The sequence below is a fragment of the Emys orbicularis genome, chromosome 2 (assembly GCF_028017835.1).
Source record: "Emys orbicularis isolate rEmyOrb1 chromosome 2, rEmyOrb1.hap1, whole genome shotgun sequence".
Classification (NCBI taxonomy): Eukaryota; Metazoa; Chordata; order Testudines; family Emydidae; genus Emys; species Emys orbicularis.
Genome location: NC_088684.1, coordinates 207,713,122 through 207,733,468, shown reverse-complemented (window position 1 = coordinate 207,733,468; position 20,347 = coordinate 207,713,122). Strand labels below are relative to the sequence as shown.

The window sequence follows — 20,347 nt, the reverse complement described above, 5'->3', positions numbered from 1 at the left end:
ATATTCTTCCTTCCCTCGTGAGAAGCTTTTCTGTCTGCTTTCTAGTTCAGTTATTTACCTCAGCTGTGATCTGGTTTCACTCTACGGGCACAATCTTGCTCAGGGATATGACTGTGTGGACATGTCAGAGTAGGTCTGATTGTCCCTGGACTTAGTGGAGGGAAGATACAAGAAGCACTTTCCCTCCTTGGTAGAAAGCAGGAAATTCTCTGTCGATGCACCTCTAGGGGTACAAACTTCCCTAAAATGGGTAGACTAGAAGTGGGACCTTAGCCCCACCTCTCCAACAAGTATGCAAAGTTGGATGGCTGTGCTGGGGGTGGGAGGAATCGTAACAAGAGATTTTGCAGGTTCACACTCCCCTTATGTTTCAAGGAGATGGGGGAAAGCATTGTGTCTCCTGAGCACTTCTTTGTGTTTTGCAGCTCTACATCGCCTCCAACGTAGAATTATGGCCAAATGCCAACATCTAACCTGAGTATGCATCTTGTAAAGTTACCTAGACAAACTGCACACACAAGCATTGACAGCTGATTTTTCAAGATATGAAACTGGGATGAGTGAACCAGTTAAAGTATAATGAGAACTGCACAAAATCTTCACCCCAAAGTTGAAATCAAAACACACTGCATTTCCTAATGCCAAGTTTTGCACCCTGGCTTCAATTGAGATTGGAAGTAAAAATAACCAAGTAGCGTAAGAAAAGCTGTGCTTCCTGTTCTTCCACAATGGATTCCTGGAAATTGGGCACATACACCCCAATCCTTTGTTTTCATGAGATTTCCACCAAAAAGAAGTATGAAGAAGTATGACAGGTTTTAGATATTATTCAAACATTTTCTTGTTCTCGTCATCTAATGCGTGGCACGATTAAACAATATACCTGAGATCAGGGTTGAACACTAAGGCTGGGTTCCTGTAACTAACTTCTGTGATCACATTTACATTCTGTGTATTACCTATTCAACGTTAAAGGGGAGTAAAAATAATAAACAGATAAAGAATATCCCTTAGTCTATTCAAATTACAACTTGCCTTCAGTATCACCTTTTGTTAAATAAGCCATGGCCATGCCCCCAGCCCAGACTAGAGAATAATAACTATTTATTTATTTGCATAGTTATCCAGCTAGTGAACTATAATTGGATGTTTGGACAGCAATTAACCATCTGTGTAGTAACAAGCAAAGGTGTGTTTGGACAGCAAAATGCTATCATGCCTTCAAGGGAGGTTTTTGGGGCAGGGACTGTCTTTTTATAACATGTGCATAGAGCCTACCATAATAAGTCCCAGTTCCTAGATTGGGACTTCTAAGTACTACTGAAACAGAAAAAAATAAAGAAAAAAAGGAAGGAAGGAAGGAAATTATATTCAGCAAATCTTGACCCACTGAGATCCCAATTTTCCTTTGAAGTTGGATTGTGTTATGTCCCATGTAGCGTAGAAACTGTGAGGACCAGAGGAAAGGGGATAACTATCGTATCTGCCTCATGAACTCTGCTGAAAGCTGAACAGAATCATGCTTCTGTCAATACAGAAGAAATTGGCCTAATATTTGGAGCTTTGGGCACCTCTACTTATATGGTCTCAAATTTACCCTCATTATCATTGTCACACTTTTAGGAAGAAGGACAAATCTTGCTCATTTACCCATTTGAGCGGTCCCATTGACAACAAGCCTACTTCTGTAAGATGAGCAGGGATATGACTCATCTTACAGAATAGAACCCCTCATCTTCGCCACAGGATAGAGATTCCTTAGTGCAGCAGCCCACCTCCACTGTTGGATATTGGTTTTGGCTGGATAGACATATAACTCTGCACTGCAACACTGAAAATCATGCCAGTCACGGTTGCCAGGCATGCGGTTTTTGACTGGAATGCCCAGTTGAAAAGGGACCCTGGTGGCTCTGGTTGGCACCGCTGACCAGGCCATTAAAAGTCCAGTCAGCAGCGCAGCAGGGGCCCAGGGCTAACACGCAACTTCTGGAAGTGGCTGCCAGGTCCTGGCAGCCCCTAAATGCATGGGCGGCCAGGAAGACTCTGCGTGCTGCACCCGCCCCGAGTGCCGGCTCCGCAGCTCCCATTGGCCAGGAACCGTGACGAATGGGAGCTGCAGGGGTGGAGCTTGCAGGCGTGAAGGCAGCGCGCAGAGCCTCCCTGGCTGTTCATTAGCCTAAGGGCTGCAGGGACCTGGTGGCCACTTCCTGAGGGCCGTGGTAAGCACCACCAGAACCCCGCACTCCCCCACACCCCAACTCCTTGCCCTGGTCCTGAGCCCCCTCCCACACCCAAACTCTCTTCCAGAGCCCACATCCCGTCCCCAACACCCAACCCCCCTGCCCCAGCCCTCAGCCCCCTCCTGCACCACAAACCCCTCATCCCAGCCCTACCCAGAGCCCACACCTCCAACCAGAGCCCACACCCCCTCCCGCACTCCAAACCCCTCGGCTCCAGCCTGGAGCACCCTCTTACACCCCAAACCCCTCATCCCCGGCCCCACCCAGAGCCCATACCTCCAGCCGGAGCCCTCATCTCCCCCCCCCCAAAAATCCCTGCGCCAGACCGGAGCCCTCTCCTGCACCCTGAACCCCTCATTCTCTCCCCAGACCAGAGCCCACACCCCCAGCTCAGAGCCCTCACCCCCCTCCTGCATCCCAACCCACTGCCCCAGGCCAATGATAGTGAGAGAGGGTGGGAGAGACTGAGCGACAGAGGGAGGGGGATGGAGTGAGTGGATGCTGAGCCTGGGAGAAGGGGCGGGGCAGGGGCGGGGGCCTCAAGGAAGGGGTGGGGCCGGGGTGTTCAATTTTGTGCGATTAGAAAGTTGGCAACCCTAATACCAGTGCTCACTCCAGAAGGAGACTGCAAAGGCAGGTGGACTCTATGATGTAGCTGATATGTTTTAATAACAGCACCACTGTTCAGAGTGACACCAGGAAAGGACATCTGTTAACACAAGTAGTAAAATGCCCTATAGAAACACTGAACTATTGCCATTAAAATGAATTAATGCTATAGAAGAGAGCATTCTATTCACCAACGATGCATTATATCAAAAGTTCAGGTAATCACACTAACTAATCTGCCACTACAGGTATTTTAAAATCCTCTTGAAGGATACTTGGACACAGTAATAAAAGGAATCCTTGGCCCATAGCTACAGTATATTTGGTGACTAGGGAGTGATTGCCAAATCGAATCAGCAGCAAATGACTGGAAGTAGGTGTTTGCAAGTGCAGCATGTGCAACATAACCGAACAGGCTATGTTAATAATATTCGCCTGCTTATATAAAAAAAGCCACCAAAAATCCTGAATTCTTGTTAAGTGTGGTATGCACAGAAATGTAGATTTGGTTTATAAAAATAATAAACCATCTCTATATTCTCTCCATATTCTAGGACAAATATTTTGAATAGGAGGGACATGATATTTTCCAAATTTCTATTTGGTAAAACGTGGGGTTACAATTTAGCCACTAGATGGGAGCATTGCTTATTACACACTTATGCTTGGCATGTTTTCGTCTTTCAGAGTGGCAGTTCCTCCAACCAAGAGTACAGATATATCTCAGTGCTGATGCCTGTGAAACTGGAATGTTTATTACTAAAATGATAAGCTCACATGATTAGAAGCATAATAAAATGCTTCTAATTTTCTATTATTCCTAGTTTAATAGAAATAATAGAACAAACTGTGCTTCGATCCCAAGAGCAACAAATTCCAGTAACAACGATAACAATGTGGCCTCCACGTAGATCAGTGGAAACCCCTAACAGGGATCCTCTCCCTACTTGTTCTGCTTACTGTCTGCAGTTGTGTTCTTTCCTTTGCATCCTCAGAAAGGCAATTATTCAATAGGTAAAAAATAGGTTTTCCAACCTTCTCGAATAATATTCTATCCAAATGGGAACATTTGACACGCTATTCATGCTGATGATGTTTCTGATAAGTCTGTGTTGCTGATATTATATACTATACTTCCTTTCTCAGTACTGAAGATAAAGTATACATTGCTGAACGGGGGCCTGCCCCATAAGCAAGGATATTCACAAGTAAAGAACTCTAGTAAAGCAATGAGTGTCTGGCTGAAATCAACCAGAATAAGTTTGACAGGGTGAAGGGAGTGGAAGGATGATCCACTGTAGAGTGTGCTAGCTTAGGACTTGGGAGACCTGGGTTCATGTCTTTTCTCCACCACAGACTTCTTCTGTGAGCTTGGGCAAGTTATTTAGCCCCTGTATGTGTCAGTTCCCCATCTCTAAAATAGGGAAAATACTTCCCTACCTCACAGGGTGTTGTCATGTGCTACATTAAAGATTGCAGGGCACTCAGATATTGCAGTAGTGGGAATAATAGAAATAACTAAATTCTGCTTACAATTCACACCCTTCAATCACATTCTCAGCTTCTTACTCATGAGTAACTCCCTTTGAAATCAGTTGGAATAATCCCTGATTAAAGACCTCCGGATCTGGCTTCTGATGTACAGGTATAGCAGTTTATAGAATATGCAATGTGGAGCTTCCAAAGAGTTGGTTCCCACTCAGCTACTGCAAAGTTTCTATTTTATGAAGAAGGGGAAGATTATGCTAAATTCCCCAGACGCTCTCCGTGCAAATACCTTATTCTGTAAGGGCTAGTCTACACTGGCGCTTCACAGTGCTGAAACTTGCTGCACTCAGGGGGGTGTTTTTTTACACCCTGAGCGAGAAAGTTGCAGCGCTGTAAATTGCCAGTGTAGACAAGCCCTAAGTGACTTAGAGCAGAGGTGGGCAAACTACAGCCTGTGGGACCCTCCTGCCTGGCCCCTGAGCAAGGCCTGGGAGGCTCACCCCCGGCCCCTCCCCTGCTGTTCCCCCTCCCCCGCAGCCTCAGCTTGTCCCACCACCGGCGCAATGCTCTGGGCGGCAAGGCTGCGAGCTCCTGGGGCAGCGCAGCTGCAGAGCCACGACCTGACCTGGTGCTCTGTGCTGCGCGGTGGCGTGGCTGGCTCCAGCCGAGCGGCGTCACTGCGTGTCCTAGTGCTCTGGGCGGTGCGGCTCTAGCGCCGCCAGCCACCGATGCTCCAGGCAGCGTGGTAAGGGGGCAGGGAGCAGGGGGGGTTGGATAGAGGGCAGGGGAGTTCGGGGTGGTGGTCAGGGGGCGGGGGTGTGGATAGGGGGCGGGGCGATCAGAGGGCAGGGAACAGGGGGGTTGAATGGGGGCAGGGGTTCCCAGGGGGCAGTCCGGATTGAGAGCAGGGGTTGGATGGGGCAGTGGGGGGCAGTCAGGGGCAGGGGTTCCGGGGGCGGTCAGGGGACAGGGAGAAGGGGTGGTTGGATGGGGCAGGGGTTCCAGGGGGGCAGTCAGGAATGAGAGGAGAGGTTGGATGGGGCAGGGGTTCCAGGGGGGCAGTCAGGAATGAGAGGAGAGGTTGGATGGGGCGGCGGGGGGGCAGTCAGGGGCAGGGGTTCTGGGGTCTGTCAGGGGACAGGGAACGGAAGGGTTGGATGGGGCAGGAGTCCCGGGGGGGCCATCAGGGGGCGAGAAGCAGGAGGGGTTGGATAGGGGGCAGGGCCGGGCCATGCCTGGCTGTTTGGGGAGGCACAGCCTCCCCTAACCGGCCGTCCATATGTTTTTGATTGGGAGTGGCCTTTAACGGGTATTTGGCCACACTGGATTTGTGAAGCTGCACATAGCTCTTTTATAATCAGTTTAGATATGCCAGATTGTGATACAAAATTCTTAAGCAAAAGCCCCACAACAGCCCACGCATGACACATTTTACCACGACACATACAATTTCGGAAACCTGATGTGTCCCTCAGGCCGAAAAGTTTGCCCGCCCCTGACTTAGACCCTGCACTTTCAAAGACTTATGCACATGCTTTACACATTGTGAGCTCATTCAGTGGGATTACTGATAGTGCATAAAGTCAAGCACAGGTAAGTTTTTGCAAGATCAGGGTCTTATACTCTATTACAGCAGTTCTCAAACTGTGGGTCGGGCCCCCAAAGTGGATCGTGTCCCCATTGTAATGGGGTCACCAGGGCTGGCGTTAGACTTGCTGTGGCCCAGGGCTGAAGCCTGAACCCCACTGCCTGGGGCCGAAGCTTGAGCCCCACCACCCGGGGCCGAAGCCTCAGGCTTTGTCCCCCCCATCCCGGGGCGGTGAGGCTCGGGAGGGCTCAGGCTTTGGTTCCCCCCCCCGGAGTCGTGTAGTAATTTTTGTTGTCAGAAGGGGGTCGTGGTGTAATGAAGTTTGAGAACCCCTGTTCCATTGCATGCAGGTGTGACTATTTCCCTACAGTCTCTCTCTCTCTCTCTCAATTTCTCTCCAGCATACCTGGCGTTGCCTGTATAAATATTTCACTTTTCTGTACGTAACCATGTGTCTCAAACTAGCATTTCTTTTTCTAGATCCCCCACTCTGCTAGTAAAGTGCTTTGTTCCACGGCAAGTAACAGATAGAGCTGATTGAACAGTATTTGTCAAAACAAGAGAGTGACACATGTACATCTTTTCTTTGGTTTGAAAATCATTCACAAACTTTTCGTGCTTTCTGCCAGTGAGGTCAGAGCTGTCTGAAGTGTCTGAATGAACAATACTCAGCCTCTGGGTTGCTCTTGCATTGTTTCATTTGACTATTTACAATGTGATTGATCACCTGGTACTGGTTCTACTTTCTAAACGGATGTCTGGCACTTTTTAATGGGAGAGTAACAAATAGTTATTCTCCACAGTGCACAAGAAATAGTAGATAATAAAAAGTGAATACAGATTCATGAAGATTTTGGCATTTGCAAATACTTTCATGACCATACAGAGGTCATCTGAATATTCATGATTAATTAATAGCATGGGTCTGCAAACAGTAATGAATTGAACCTGAATCATTTATTTAGTAATATAGCTGCCTTTCTGGTTTTTTTTCATTATTTGACCAAGAGTTTTTTTTTGCTGGTAGATATTTATCTCAAGTGTGTAAACAATATGGCTTTCTAATAAAATAAGCAAGTCCTGACAGACATTCCTTTTTAAAAAGATAATTTTATAAAATACATATTTATGTGTGTAGAATTAATATATGTTCCTGCATCAACTGTGTTATATTATTTATGTTGTTAGTCACCTTTTCTTTTGAATTATAAAATTATCAGGACAATGTGCTTATTCAATAATTCATTCACATATATCCAATTAAGGGGACATATTTTATTTCAGGGAAATAGAAGACATAATTATTGTCATTCTTAACTTTTGCTGTAGTAGTTACAATAGGATTGTTATTCTTTTGAGTGTCAAAACCAGCTATCCTATTGTGTATAAAGGTGAAAACTGCATTTTCTCAGTGGATTTAACTGAGACATATACAGACGAGTAAAAGGTAACAGCAAGTTATGTATCCATTTATAAATGTTAATTAACAGTTATTAAAATCATTCCCATAGCAATAGGCCCAGATCCTCAGCTATATCACAACTCCATTTGGCACACCTGAGGAGGGGGAGAGGAGTAAAGGTGGCTTACGTTCACTTTTATACTTCCCTGATTCCTGGGGCTGCTGGGAACCTGTCTGACTTCTGGCATAATTTAGAGCTCTAAATTGTTTCCAGTTGCAATGACACCCAAAAGGCTGTTCCACAGCCAGGGCCGGCTCTAGCATTTTTGCCGCCCCAAGCAGCAAAAAAATAAAAAAGCCGCGATCGCGATCAGCGGCAATTTGGCGGCAGGTCCTTCGCTCCGAGAGGGAGCCCCCCTCTTCATTGTCCGCCCCAGGCACCTGCTTGCTACGCTGGTGCCTGGAGCTGGCCCTGTCCACAGCTGTGACCGGTTGGAATGCAGCAGTATTCCAGCCATACCTTTTCTCTAGGATGTCCTTAACGTACACACTACACCAGATGGGGAAGGGGCTAGCACACGGTCATCTATGCTTGCTGTATCTTACTTAGGATTCCACTACTCCAGAGGAATTCTCAGATAACCAGTTAAACCAGGAGAATCTTATTTCTATATTGGCATAGTGTGATATATGATTATAAACTATGGGCTAAATTTTGAAGTCAATGGAGTTATTCTGCATTTACAGTGATGTAACTCAGAGCAGAGTTCGGCCAAATGAAAGTCAAAAAGATGAAGCTAAATGTAACCATGTTCTCTTGTGAGAAGCTTAAATTATCCAGGATTTTTCTTGTAGAAATTTTGTGAGTTCAGGTATAAGGAACATGATATACCAACATAACAATTAAGTACTGCTAGACACTATTTGGGAAAGAGACAATTTTACCTGAAGATGCCCCCAAGAAGTTTTGCCAAATGTTGCAGAGTATTTTTTCCCTGAATTTCTTATACTATAACTTTAGGACAAACTATTGGCTGTCTAGAATGCTCTGCACTGCATACAGTGTTGAAGGGAAAAGGTGATAGAAATTAGGTCCTTACCATCTGTTTTCTTTGATTCATTTCCCATACTAGACTGATCTTTCTCGTCTGACTGGTTATTATCATCCTTTAATTCACCTGGAAATAAGAAGTGAAACATATTATAAGCATCTTTAATATAGGCTGTAGCTCAGTACTGCCTTTAATCCAATCAAATTAAAGTATTTGAGAAAGATTTGTCTTCATGGGAAATAGCACATATAGGAATTAGTTGATATTTCGGATTAGCACACTATTGTGATAAGTCACCAGATAAGATTTACACAACTCTAACAGAAAATTCAAACCTCACAAATAGCTTGTGGATTTCAAATAAATGTTGGTATCTCTTTAAGTAGAAAAAGGAAGTACAAATGTGAATCTACATGCATAACCCCTTTTGGCAATAACAGCTGTGTCTCACAATAAAATGTAGCATTGTCCTTGTTCCAAAATCAAGACCTCTAAAATTTGCACTTTTAAAGGGCAGTAGTTTTGAGAATGGCCATGGGACACTGTTTATACATGACATCCTCCTACAGGCAAATCCCTGTCTAAAGGCGCCATCTTAAAATATCCCGAACTATACAATAAAATTGTATTTGACTTTTAGTTACTAACCACATCTACTTCTAGACCTGTTTTTACTGGATGATGCTTAAGTTTCATAGCGGTAAGTGGCTGGGTCCCCTATGTAGCTCTAGTTCAAGAAAGCAAGGCCTTAGGTGACGTACAATGAAAATAGCAATTGGACCCCTGAGGTACATTCCTACTTTATGAAGCCTGGGAATGTGCACTGGGACCATCCTCAGTCTTCATTGCCAATTATCAGGTACTTCAATCACAAACTGGAGAGCATGACAGAACTACCCAGACCAAACTCTTCCTCCTTCTCTTTGAACCAGACTATGTTTGTTGTCAAACTATATTGGAAGTCAATATTTTAAAAGAGTCAGACTTTGTCAGGGCTCGTTCAGCTCCAGTGTCCAAACAGCAGTGACCAGAGATATGTCTCCCTAGTTGCTCAGTGAGGCAGTGCATGCATGGACAAATGGGGGAAGCAGGACGAAGGAACAACAGTGGATCAGCATCCCATCAATCCCCCAGCCCACCCAAAGAGCTCCAAAAGGCCAAACCTCAGATAGTCATACCTGGAGTGGCAAAATATTGTTTCCCTTTTCCAACCCAAAGTAGCATCCAAATTTAGGACCATGGGGATGTTCCAGCTGGGAGTATAAATTGGTGATAGTCAGGTATTTCTTTGGTGCAGTTTTGTTTATTTACAAAAAATGTGCAAAGCCCTGTCTTGCTGAATGCAGAAGGAATCAAATAGCATGAAACAGTTTCTTTTCCTCACAGAACTAGGAACACTCTTTTCAGCCTGCACCCCGACCCCTTCTGGGGTCAGACACAGTGCTTCCAGCTGCCGGCTGTCTGAATCTCTGTTTTTTGTCTGTTCTGCGCACACACGCACACACACACACACACACACACACACACAACTCAGCAAAAGCTCCTGGGTGGGCTCACATACTCCTTTGGTCTTTGGTGGAGGCCTATCCTTGCCCTTATGTTAACTGAAGGTTGTGTTCACTCTTATCAATCTGAATAAGGTTTTAACTCAACCCACAACAAGGTTTCACCCAGTTCATCATAACACCCTCCAACACATGTTCGCACATTGTCCCAATGAGGCCTAACATGGTGACACCCAAAAACTCATGCCAAACACAAAGAAAAGAAATACTTTAACAAGTTACAAGTCATACAACTATACTTAACTATTTACATATACACAGTGTCTTTCTGTCAGGACAGTTTTAAATCACCTACATAAAAGAATTTTATTCCCACCCAAATCTCTTTGGGGCTTTTCTCTGTATTTCCTATCAGTGTCTAACAACCCCTGCCCATTCTGCTTTAAAATGGGGAATTCATCCCTGTGACAACTTTTTCCGTTTCAATTTCCAAAGCTATATTCTCAGATTCGGGGGGCAGCCTACCTGAAATTCTGTCCTTCAACCACAAGCACTAGCATCTGTGTCTAATATGAAAAGGGTTTTGAAACATGGATAGACCAAGACAGAAGCAGCCCCCAGAGCTGTTTCCTACTCTGAAATGCTAAATCACACCCTGCTGACCAAGTTTCTCTTTCTTACTATTTACTGCTTGTCAGAAACATTCAGCACACAAACAAGGATCAGTTCTTGCTTCAGACCTGCAAGAGATTTGGCAGCTAAGATTCCCCCCAAGACCCTGCATCTGCAAACAGGTTTCAATCACTTTCCATCTTTCCCTTGCTGGAAAGCCACCTCAGCATGTAGTGGTTATAATACTTTCTACCCTGGGGGTAGGGCAATTCATTCATTGCAAACGTAAGAACAAGAGAACATAAGAATGGCCATACTGGGTCAGATCAATGGTCCATCTAGCCCAGTAACCTGTCTTCTGACAGTGGCCAATATCAGATACTTCAAAGGGAATGAACAGAACAGGGAAATTATCAAGTGATCCATCCCCAGTTGTTCAGTCCCAGTATCTGGCAGTAAGACACTTAGGGACACTCCAAGCATAGGGTTGTGTCCCTGATCATCTTGGCTAATAGCCATTGATGTACTTATCTAATTCTTTTTTGAACCCACTTATAGTTTTGACCTTCACAATATCCCCTGGCAATGAGTTCCACAGGTTGACTGTGCATTGTGTGAAGAAATACTTCCTTTTGTTGATTTTAAACTTGCTGCCTCAAAATTTCATTAGATAACCCCTGGTTCTTGTGTTATGTGAAGGTGTAGATAACACTTTCCTATTCACTTTTTCCCCACCATTCATGATTTAATGGATCTCTATCCCATCCCCCCTTAGTCATCTCTTTTGCAAGCTGAATAGTCCCGGCCTTTTCAATCTCTCCTCATAAGGAAGCTGTTCCATATTCCAATCATATTTATTGCCCTTCTCCGTACCTTTTCCATTTCTAATATATCTTTTTTGAGATGGTGCCACCAAAAAACTGCACACAGTATTCAAGGTGTGGGCGTACCATGAACACTAATTACCTACAAACCATTTGTCTCACCTAGGCCATATCTTTAAAGGGAATTTACATGGACTGAATTTGCAAGACACCTTTCCAGGTATGTATTACACAGTTACTAGCCATAAATGAAATCCAAGCCAATTAATAACTCATCCACTATTTCAGCCACCCAGACTTCTTGCTCAAATGCCAGAGTTCTAATCTTCAAACTCAATTTTCAGCTGGGTGCCCTTGCCTCAGCCACTGTCTCCATTTGAGACCAGTTAGGCAGTTCAGTTTTGGATCCCCTATTGCCTAGACTTGTGTCTGGTTTAATAACTTGTGTGTTTGAGACCAAGTGAATTATTCCTGTACACATCACAGCTCCTATTACTCCTTCAATAGCCAGACCCCCACTATTGTTGTTTAACTGCCCAGATCTAAACAAAAACGGTGGGGCCGATCCATGTATTGCCAAACTTTGCCCATTCAGGTTGGACATTCCTCCATTTTCTGAACTGGGAGAGAGGCTTTCACTAGATGCTTGCAACAATCTGTCTTGGCCTGCCTTAAATTTATTACAATCCTCCTTTTTGTGGCTAGTTTCTTCACAGTACCAGCACTTGACTGTTTTCTTTAATTTTTGCATTATTGCCAGTTTCCCTTTTTTTACAAAGAGAATTTATCATTTGTTCTAATCATTCAATAAGGTCATGAACCAGATTAGGATCCCCTCTTCCATCAGACATATTAGACACAGATCTCTACTTACAGGCCTCACAGAGATCAGCTTCCATCCTCCTCAATTAGTGGTTGCTTCCTCTTCTGGTGCACTGCTGCAAGGAAAGATTCAAGTTCTGTGGCAAATTCCACAGACTATTGAGTGTCTTTGGCCCCTTTTTGCTGCTTTTGATCTGCAAGTCCAAGCCCAGCTGAGCATCTACAAACTGGTCTATTGCCAATTTATCCTGGGTATGCCAGGAACACGAGCGTCCACAGGTCCTCTGCCAGTTCAGGTGAGGTTTCTTCTTTCTCTTTCCTTCTAACTCTTAGCTGTCCCCGTGCCAGCTCAGATTGATGGCTAGCTCTAAACTGCATGTCAAAGGCTTGTGCAGGTCTGGATAATTCAATCTGTTTTCTGAGATAGGTTGTGCAGTACCCTAAGAGCTGGGCCACTCAAGCTGGCTACAAGAATCTACCTTTCTGTCCACCATCCCAGCCATTCATTTGAGCTATAATGTTGAATTGAGCCAAAATAAGCCTCCCAAGGAGTTTTCCACTCAGAAATAGTGGGCTTTTGCATTATTTGAGCTGGGACAGCCCAACCTTTCCCCTCTGGACCTCTGTGGATTACAAATAGGGTAGGAAATGATGATAGATATCTCACCTAAGCTCTGACTGCCTCAATTCCTCATCCAGGCAGCTGCCTTCCACTGTGGTCAGTGACCCTTTGATTTCCTTCTGGAATTGAATTTTCAGCTTCTTGAATCCTTGCTGCAATTCATCCCAGTTAGCAGTTCCAAACCCACCAAAACCTGTTTGGCTCCTCTAATTCATGGAAAAACTTCTGGTCTATGGCAGTCCGACTGTTGCCCAACTCACCAATCTATTTTACCATGCCAGTCTGGGTGTGTTGCAGTTGGGCTTCCCAATCTGTCCAGGCACTTTGTAGTTGCTGTTCCAACAAGGATCTTATCTCAGAATGCAACTTCTCACTGGGCATTTTCTGGGAAACCTCCAATTCCTGATTTATAACTTGTTTTAAGTCTTCTCTTAACTCCTGTTGCAAAGTCTCCAGCTCCTGTTCTTTAGGTCTTGTTTTAATTCCTGCTGTCTGTTTTTGCTTTTGGCAAGTATCTCCATTATTTGTTTCATCTTGGTTCACCAGGTACACCAGGCTCACAATCTCTCTTCTTGGAAACTGGATCCCACCAGTGTTGCCCCTTTCCAATCTGAGTAACTAGTCAAAGCTTGAGGCCCTGGGGATGTCCCACATGGGAGTAGAAACTGGTGATAGTCAAATATTTCTTTGATGCAGATCTGTTTATAATTTAAAGAATCTGCAAAGTCCTGCATCTCTGAACGCAGAAGGAATCAAATAGCAGGAAACAGCTTCTTTTGCTCACAGCGCTAAGAACACTCCTTTCAGCCTGCACCACTAACCCAAATACTTCTCCTCAAATTTCTTCCAGAGCCAGAGTCACTGTGCTTTCAGCTGCTCCCACCAGCTGTGTCTCAAGTATTTTGTCTGTTCTGCCGCCTCCCTCCAACACGGGCCCCTACCAAAAACATTATTCAGCAAAAGATCCTGGGTGGATTCACATACTCCTTTGGTCTTAGGTGGGAACCTATCCTTACAGTTATGTTAATTGAAGGGTGAGTTCACACCTATCAATCAGAGTAGGGTTTTACCTGAACCAATAACAAGGTTTCACCCTGCTGACAACACCACTTATGGAAAAGTGGGACTTTCTCTGGCCATCTGTTAGTCCTAGATTAGATGGCCTCAGGCTGCAGGCTCTTTACAATGATGAAAGCATCACATCATACAATCTCTTGGGGCACCAGGCATGGGCTTGCTGTGCCAGCCCTGCATCCCAAGTACCCTCCATCATCAGGACTCCAATGGAACGAACTATGATTTAGAGCTGTCCTCCCATGATGGAACCTCTATGGGAGAGAAGACGAGCAAACGTTAGCTATCCTCCCACAGGAGGTGAATCCTGGGCACTGCAGAATACTCTGCTGGTGCAAGAAGTGAACTGAGCCCAGCCTCGGTTAAAAGTGGGTTTAAAAACAAAAACAAGCAAACAAAACCTCCCGCAGGAGCCCAGTCAAAGCAGGATTAACCACAGATCCTTATTACAAGAGTAATACAATGACAGCAAAGCAGAACTTCACTAAATCACATTAATGACTGGGAAACCCATTGCAGATGATCAAATTTAGCAAATTATTCAGATGCCTCAGTGGAAGAAAGAAAATACAAATATTCCCAGCTTCCACAATCAACACTCAGTCTGGCACTAATTCCAGGCCAAAAGACCCTCATTTTTTTTTTTCATTTAAATCACAAGCACCTTTCTCTGTGCTGATGAAGAGTAGGTTAAAAAAAAAAAAATTCTTGAACTGTGAAATGGAGACTCATATTCTATGGCTATATCAAGCTGTGATCCTCATTCCAAGCATTATATGTGTATACATACACACACAGCCTGATCCAAAAGCCAGCGCCATCCCTAGCCATTTTGGTGCCCTACGCAGCCCCCCCGCGGGGAGGCTGTGTGGGGCCCCAGGCCTCCATGGGGGTGGGAGTGCCAGGGGGGAAACTGCCCCCCAGCACAAGCCGGCAAAGCAGGTTGGAGCCGGTCTCTCCACTTCCTGCTGCGCAGTGATTGCAGGGCAGCCAGGCCGACCCCGCACTCACGGGGCGGCGGGAAGTGGAGTGACCTAGCCCCAGCCCACTCCACCCTGCTCCCCTGGCTCCCAGCCTGGGAGGGGGCAGGGGGAAACCGCCCCCCAGCACTCACTGGAGGCGTGGCTGGGAGCCGGCGGAACGGAGCACGCTGGGGCTGGGTCGCTCCACATACCGCCACCGGTGAGTGCAGGGTGCCCGACCCCTGCTGCAGTCCACAGGGGAGTGGGGGCGGGGTTGGGGTGGAGCAGCACTCAGCTGCGTACTTTACGTATGGGTAAGGACGGCCCTGCCAAAAGCCCACTGAAATCAACAAAAAGACACATATACCCCCACTGATTTCAATGGGCTTTAGATCAGGCTCACAGGGCTCAACTGTGTCTTACTGGAGCCAGTGTGGAAGAGCCAAAGTGAGTGCTAGGGTTGCAATTGTGGATGGTAGCATGATGCGGGAGCAGGGCAGGCCACTTTAGCGTCTAGCTCCTCTTTGCCAAACCATTTAAAGGCCAATCACAATCTGGTCCACAGTGGGTGCAGTTAAAATCTTGATACTTACACTGTGTAGATTTACTGTAGCGCAATATTAATTGTATTTAGAATGGCAGATCCCACAAATACCATGTGTGACAGGGTGAGTACCCCACACAGGCTCTGGATGGGTTAATATGGTTGGAGAGGACAATTAACATACCAGGCTTGGCTGCCTTGGGGGAAGGGCCGGGCTTAACTGTGGATGAAGCCCAGCTGGGGAGAGGACTATAATCAGAGGAAGTTGAGAGCAGGAGGTGGCTGCAAGGAGGAGAGGAAGGAACTCTGCAATCCCTCTCTTTGGGACTAGAGAGGTTGTGAGGAGAAAGCCCAGAGGGAGAGTAAACCTGGGGATCCTAGCCTGAGTAGAGAAGGCTGGCAAGCCAGAGGAGGTGTGGCACAGGCTCTGGAGGTGCACACTGAAAGCAGGGCAGGATTTGGACGTCCAGGGGGAGAACCCAGGGGTGTGTTCAGTTAAGGAACAAAGCAGGGGAACTGGAGGTGTACAAAGAAAGGAAAGGTCAAGCCTGAGAAGTTAGTATTTTCAGTTTGGGATTTTGTTGGGGGATTCTCGGGGAGAGCTCTGGGACACCTGCCCCTGAAATAAGGGTGAGCCTAGGGAGGTTGTGGGGAGAACATCTGAGAAAGGCCATGGTAGGAAGAAGCCCAGGGAAGCAGCAGCAAGCAGTTGGACTGAGCAGACCTTGGCTGCTAGTTATATGGTCCCTGGCCTGGCACCTGGTGTACTGAGAGGCCCCAGGTTCCCCTACCAGCCACTGATAGAGTGGTGTGAGACCGGAAAAGGGGACAAGGATGTCAAAGAGCCCTGAGAACCACATGGCCCAGAGTTGGGACTGAAGATCCGATACAAGGTCTTGGACATTGGTTTGTTGGACTTCTTGTAAGCCTAAAAGGGCTAGACTTAAATGATGACATGGCCGGAAGGTCAACTCACAGGAAGAAGTAGACCACTGGATGACCAAAACAGCCATTGGCAGTGGGTGCCAGAGAGGCTATGACACACATGGACATGAGGAGGCACCCCAACAGTGAGGCCAGCCTTCTATCATAGAATATCAGGGTTGGAAGGGACCTCAGGAGGTCATCTTGTCCACCCCCCTGCTCAAAGCAGGACCAATCCCCAGATAGATTTTTGCCCCAGATCCCTAAATGGCCCCCTCAAGGATTGAACTCACAACCCTGGGTTTAGCAGGCCAATGCTCAAACCACTGAGCTATCCCTCCCCCCTATATCATGACACAATTAACTATGTTAAATATCAAGAAGATTTTAACAGTATCTACTGTATACTGTACTAATGAATAGGCAGGCATTACTTGTTTGGGAAATGTAGAGGGAGAATCTGAAAAATCATCTGTCTCCAGTACTTCTGAAAATCATGTTCCCCATCGCCATTGCTTTCAGAAACTCCCAATAATATGAGGGCTCTTCTTGTAAGATGTTGCATGCCCTCACAACTGCTCAGTGACTGAAGGATCACGCCCATAATTCTTTATTTGAGGTTTCTCCCCCCCCCAACCCCAGTATCACTTTTGATTTCTAGTTCATTACATTCTTGAATATTAAACCCTTTAATCTTTATCTCTTTGCCTCCTTAAGGCCTCAGTTCAACAAAGCATTTAAGCATGTGCTTAAGTCCATCCCTATTCAGCAAAGCACTAAAACGTATGCTTACGTCACATTAAAGTCAATAAGATCTAAGCTCATGCCTAAAGTTGAGCACTTTGATTAAGAGGGATGGGCGGCTGAATCGAGGCATCAGAGATTAAACTTTCCAAGTTTTATAAATAATGGCCATGGGGACTTGGGGGGAGGGGGAGAAGGAGAGAGAGAGAAAGACAGGGTCTGCCTATGTGGAGCTCAATGAAGGGCTGGGACCTTCTCATTGCAAGACTGGGACCTGTCATCAAAGAAGAATGCCCAGGTTCCAATGGATATGTGCACCACCCTCGCAAAATTGACATTAAAATTTACCAGTCAAAACACAAATGTCTACTCACATGCCCTTTATTATGATGATTGATAATGAGAAACTAATGATACTTTACTTGCCCACTGAAAAATAAAAATGACTTGCCCCAACTGTGTGTACACAAGGATGATGAATGCCCAAATTAATATTCTTTCATCGTGCGCTCCCTTCGTGAGAAGCCACCAAGGGTCTGACTGACACAGATTTCAAACTAATGTGAGGAGACAATTTTTGAACTTTCGCTGAATATAATTTATTATGAAAAGGGGAAGTTATGAATATTATAATAGCTGGCCTACCATATCACTGCAGAATGGTAACGATAATTATCTTCTTGAAAGGAATTACCAAACAATCAAGATAATCAGGAGAATACTTTACAAGAAAATATTACCATATAGGCATAGCATAAAGGAAGCAGTATTGAACCCAAGGAGATGGATGTTATGTTTCATGAGTCCGAAAGGCCCTACAGTAATTATAACTCAAAAGTCTTTTCCAATAAATTAGAGCACAATTTCTTTTCTTGAGCAAGATACTAATTTTCAGAAATCATCCTTTTAAAGCATTTTTTGACACTTACAGAATGACCCAATGGGGGAGAGAGCAGCAAAAGGCAGTTACCAAAGCAATAAAGTGCATGTCACTCCCATATCATTTGAGAAGTATGTAAAACAGAAGGCTTCAGTAAAGTGTCTTTATCTGGTGCAGTTTAATGGGATTTCACATGTCCTTTCTGTGCTCATTCCCATGCATTCAAATAATGTTGGGGGCTTTCAACCACAACATAGGAAAAATCCTATGCATTGTAGAAAGCTCCAACTCTACTCCCAATATTTCTCCCAAGGATAACAGCTACATATGTAAAAGGAATATCTAGTTTAGTTGTAGGTGGAGTGGGTTTCCAAGTGAGATGCACACACCCTGTGCATGTGGTATGCTCTATGCTAATCAACAGCTCCTGATCTCTCTAAGGGGAGGGCAGGGGGGCGGGGTAAAAGGGGAGAACATCACTAGCTATCCATTGAAGTCGTATTTGTGCTCTGTCCTGGAAGTTGAGATCTGCTGAGCTACCTGAAGGTTTGTAATTCTCAGCCTGGGCTTTCTCAGTGGAAGGCCCTTAGCTAGAGTTTGTTTACTCACTCTGGCCTGAGTTTTGATTCCTTTTCAAGGCACACGGCACGCCTATCTATTCCCTCAGAGCATGTCGACCCTGCAGCTGGGAACGCGCATCCCGGCTTGGGCAGACAGACACGCGCTAGCTCTGCTTCAGCAAGCATGCTAAAAATAGCAGTGTGGACATTGCGGCACAGGCAGTAGTATTGGCCACCTGTGTTCAGACTCAGGCCCGCTCCCAGCTGCAGTGTAAACATATCCTTGGGCTTTTCCTGAGAGGGTTATTGAGAGTGGTTTGGGAGTAGTTAGCTAGGCGACATTGACTCAGCTGGTGAGTGGTGGTACATGGCTTTATTGTCGTTTTCTCTATTTCTGCCTTGTGAACAGGCATATATTTATAAAATGAGAAGGTAATATGCTTAGAACACTTTTAAGATCTCCACTAGTTTCACACACAATATTTTAGGTTATATCAATTCAGGGATTTGTTTGTCCCTTAGTTCAAACTAACTTGCTGAATATATTCTCTCATATTCATGCTCAAGCCCTGTCCCTCTGCAATTCTTGCTCTGGAAAATCTCCCTTTAAGAGAAATAGCACGGCTCAGAGGCAACTGAGGATAGCCTTATGATGTAGCTAATAATTAAAAAAAAAAAAAAAAAACAATGGCATGTAATTTTCAGAAAAACTTTCTCATCTTGGGGGAGATGTGGGGGAGATGGTCAAAAAAAAATTTTTTTTAACCAGGTCTATAGCTGGTTTAAAAAAATGGGATGAAACATGTCCCAAAAAAGTACTATTTTTAAAAACACAATTCAATATTTCTACCAAAAAATGTTGCCAAAAGATTGAATTTCTGAGAATTTTGACTAGCTGCAGCTATTATCATGATATGTTCCTTTTCTTTTCCCTACTCTTTCTATATTTGTCTTTCTAGGCTGTAAGTTCTGGACCATGCCTTCCTTCCTTCCTGCTTGTACAGCGCCTAGCACTGATTCAATGAGGGGATACAGCAAACAGGGCCTGTATTTCTCATAAAGAACAGCATAACAAAGGAAACAAGTCATATGTAAATTTAAAGCTCAAAAACTAAAGGGCCAGATCCTTTGCTTCTCCTGAAGTCCATCTCCATCACTGGAGCAGTGGAAAGGGACCTTAAACCAGCCCTGCAGCAGTTCATGAGCTATCTTTGATTCCCTCTTCCTCAATACAATAAGCATGCACTCGGTGAAGCTGAGGATTTCTCCAGACCATCTGTTTCAGCTTCCAGAGCGCACTGTGTACCTGATAGTTGCATTTTGATGTGGAGGCAAACCTCACCTTTACAGCCAAAGGTGCAGCTAGAGTAGGGGTTCTCAACCTTTTTATTTCTGAGGCCCCCCAACATGTTATATAAACTCCACAGCCCACTTGTGCCACAACAACTAGTTTTCTGCATATAAAAGCCAGGGTCAGCGCATTAGGGGGTAGCAAGCAAGACAATTGTCTGGGGCCCCATGCCACTGGGGCCCCCACAAAGCTAAGTTGCTCAGGCTTTGGCTTCAGCCCTGGGTGGTGGGGCTCTGGACCCCGGGCTTCAGCTCCAGGGGGTGGGGCTTCAGCTTTCTGCCCTGGGCCCCAGAGAGTCTAACACTGGCCCTGCTTGGTGGACCCCCTGAAACCTGCCCGTGGCATCCTAGAGGGCCTCGGACCCCTGGTTGAGAACCACTGAGCTAGAGCATACAAGGGATTGGGTAATTTTTGATGCAGGACTTGTAGAGTCCAGCTCCAAGGAGTTCCAAGAAAACTTCCCCCTGTGAAGGAAGCAATCTAGGGCAATGGAGGCTACGCCAACTGTTAAACGAGAGTAGTCTGCATGGAACTGCTCCAGGAC

The 20,347-nt window shown here is 45.4% G+C and overlaps 1 protein-coding gene across 2 annotated transcripts in view; it reads right to left on the bottom strand.

Annotated features, from left to right (window-relative positions):
- Nucleotides 1-20,347, bottom strand: part of PDE1C (phosphodiesterase 1C) — a 441,585-nt gene that overhangs the window by 41,154 nt on the left and 380,084 nt on the right. For both annotated transcript variants that reach the window (XM_065398465.1, XM_065398466.1), the window contains one exon: nt 8,428-8,505. In XM_065398465.1, the coding sequence (XP_065254537.1) occupies nt 8,428-8,505 (78 nt within the window). The remainder of the gene's footprint in view (nt 1-8,427; nt 8,506-20,347) is intronic.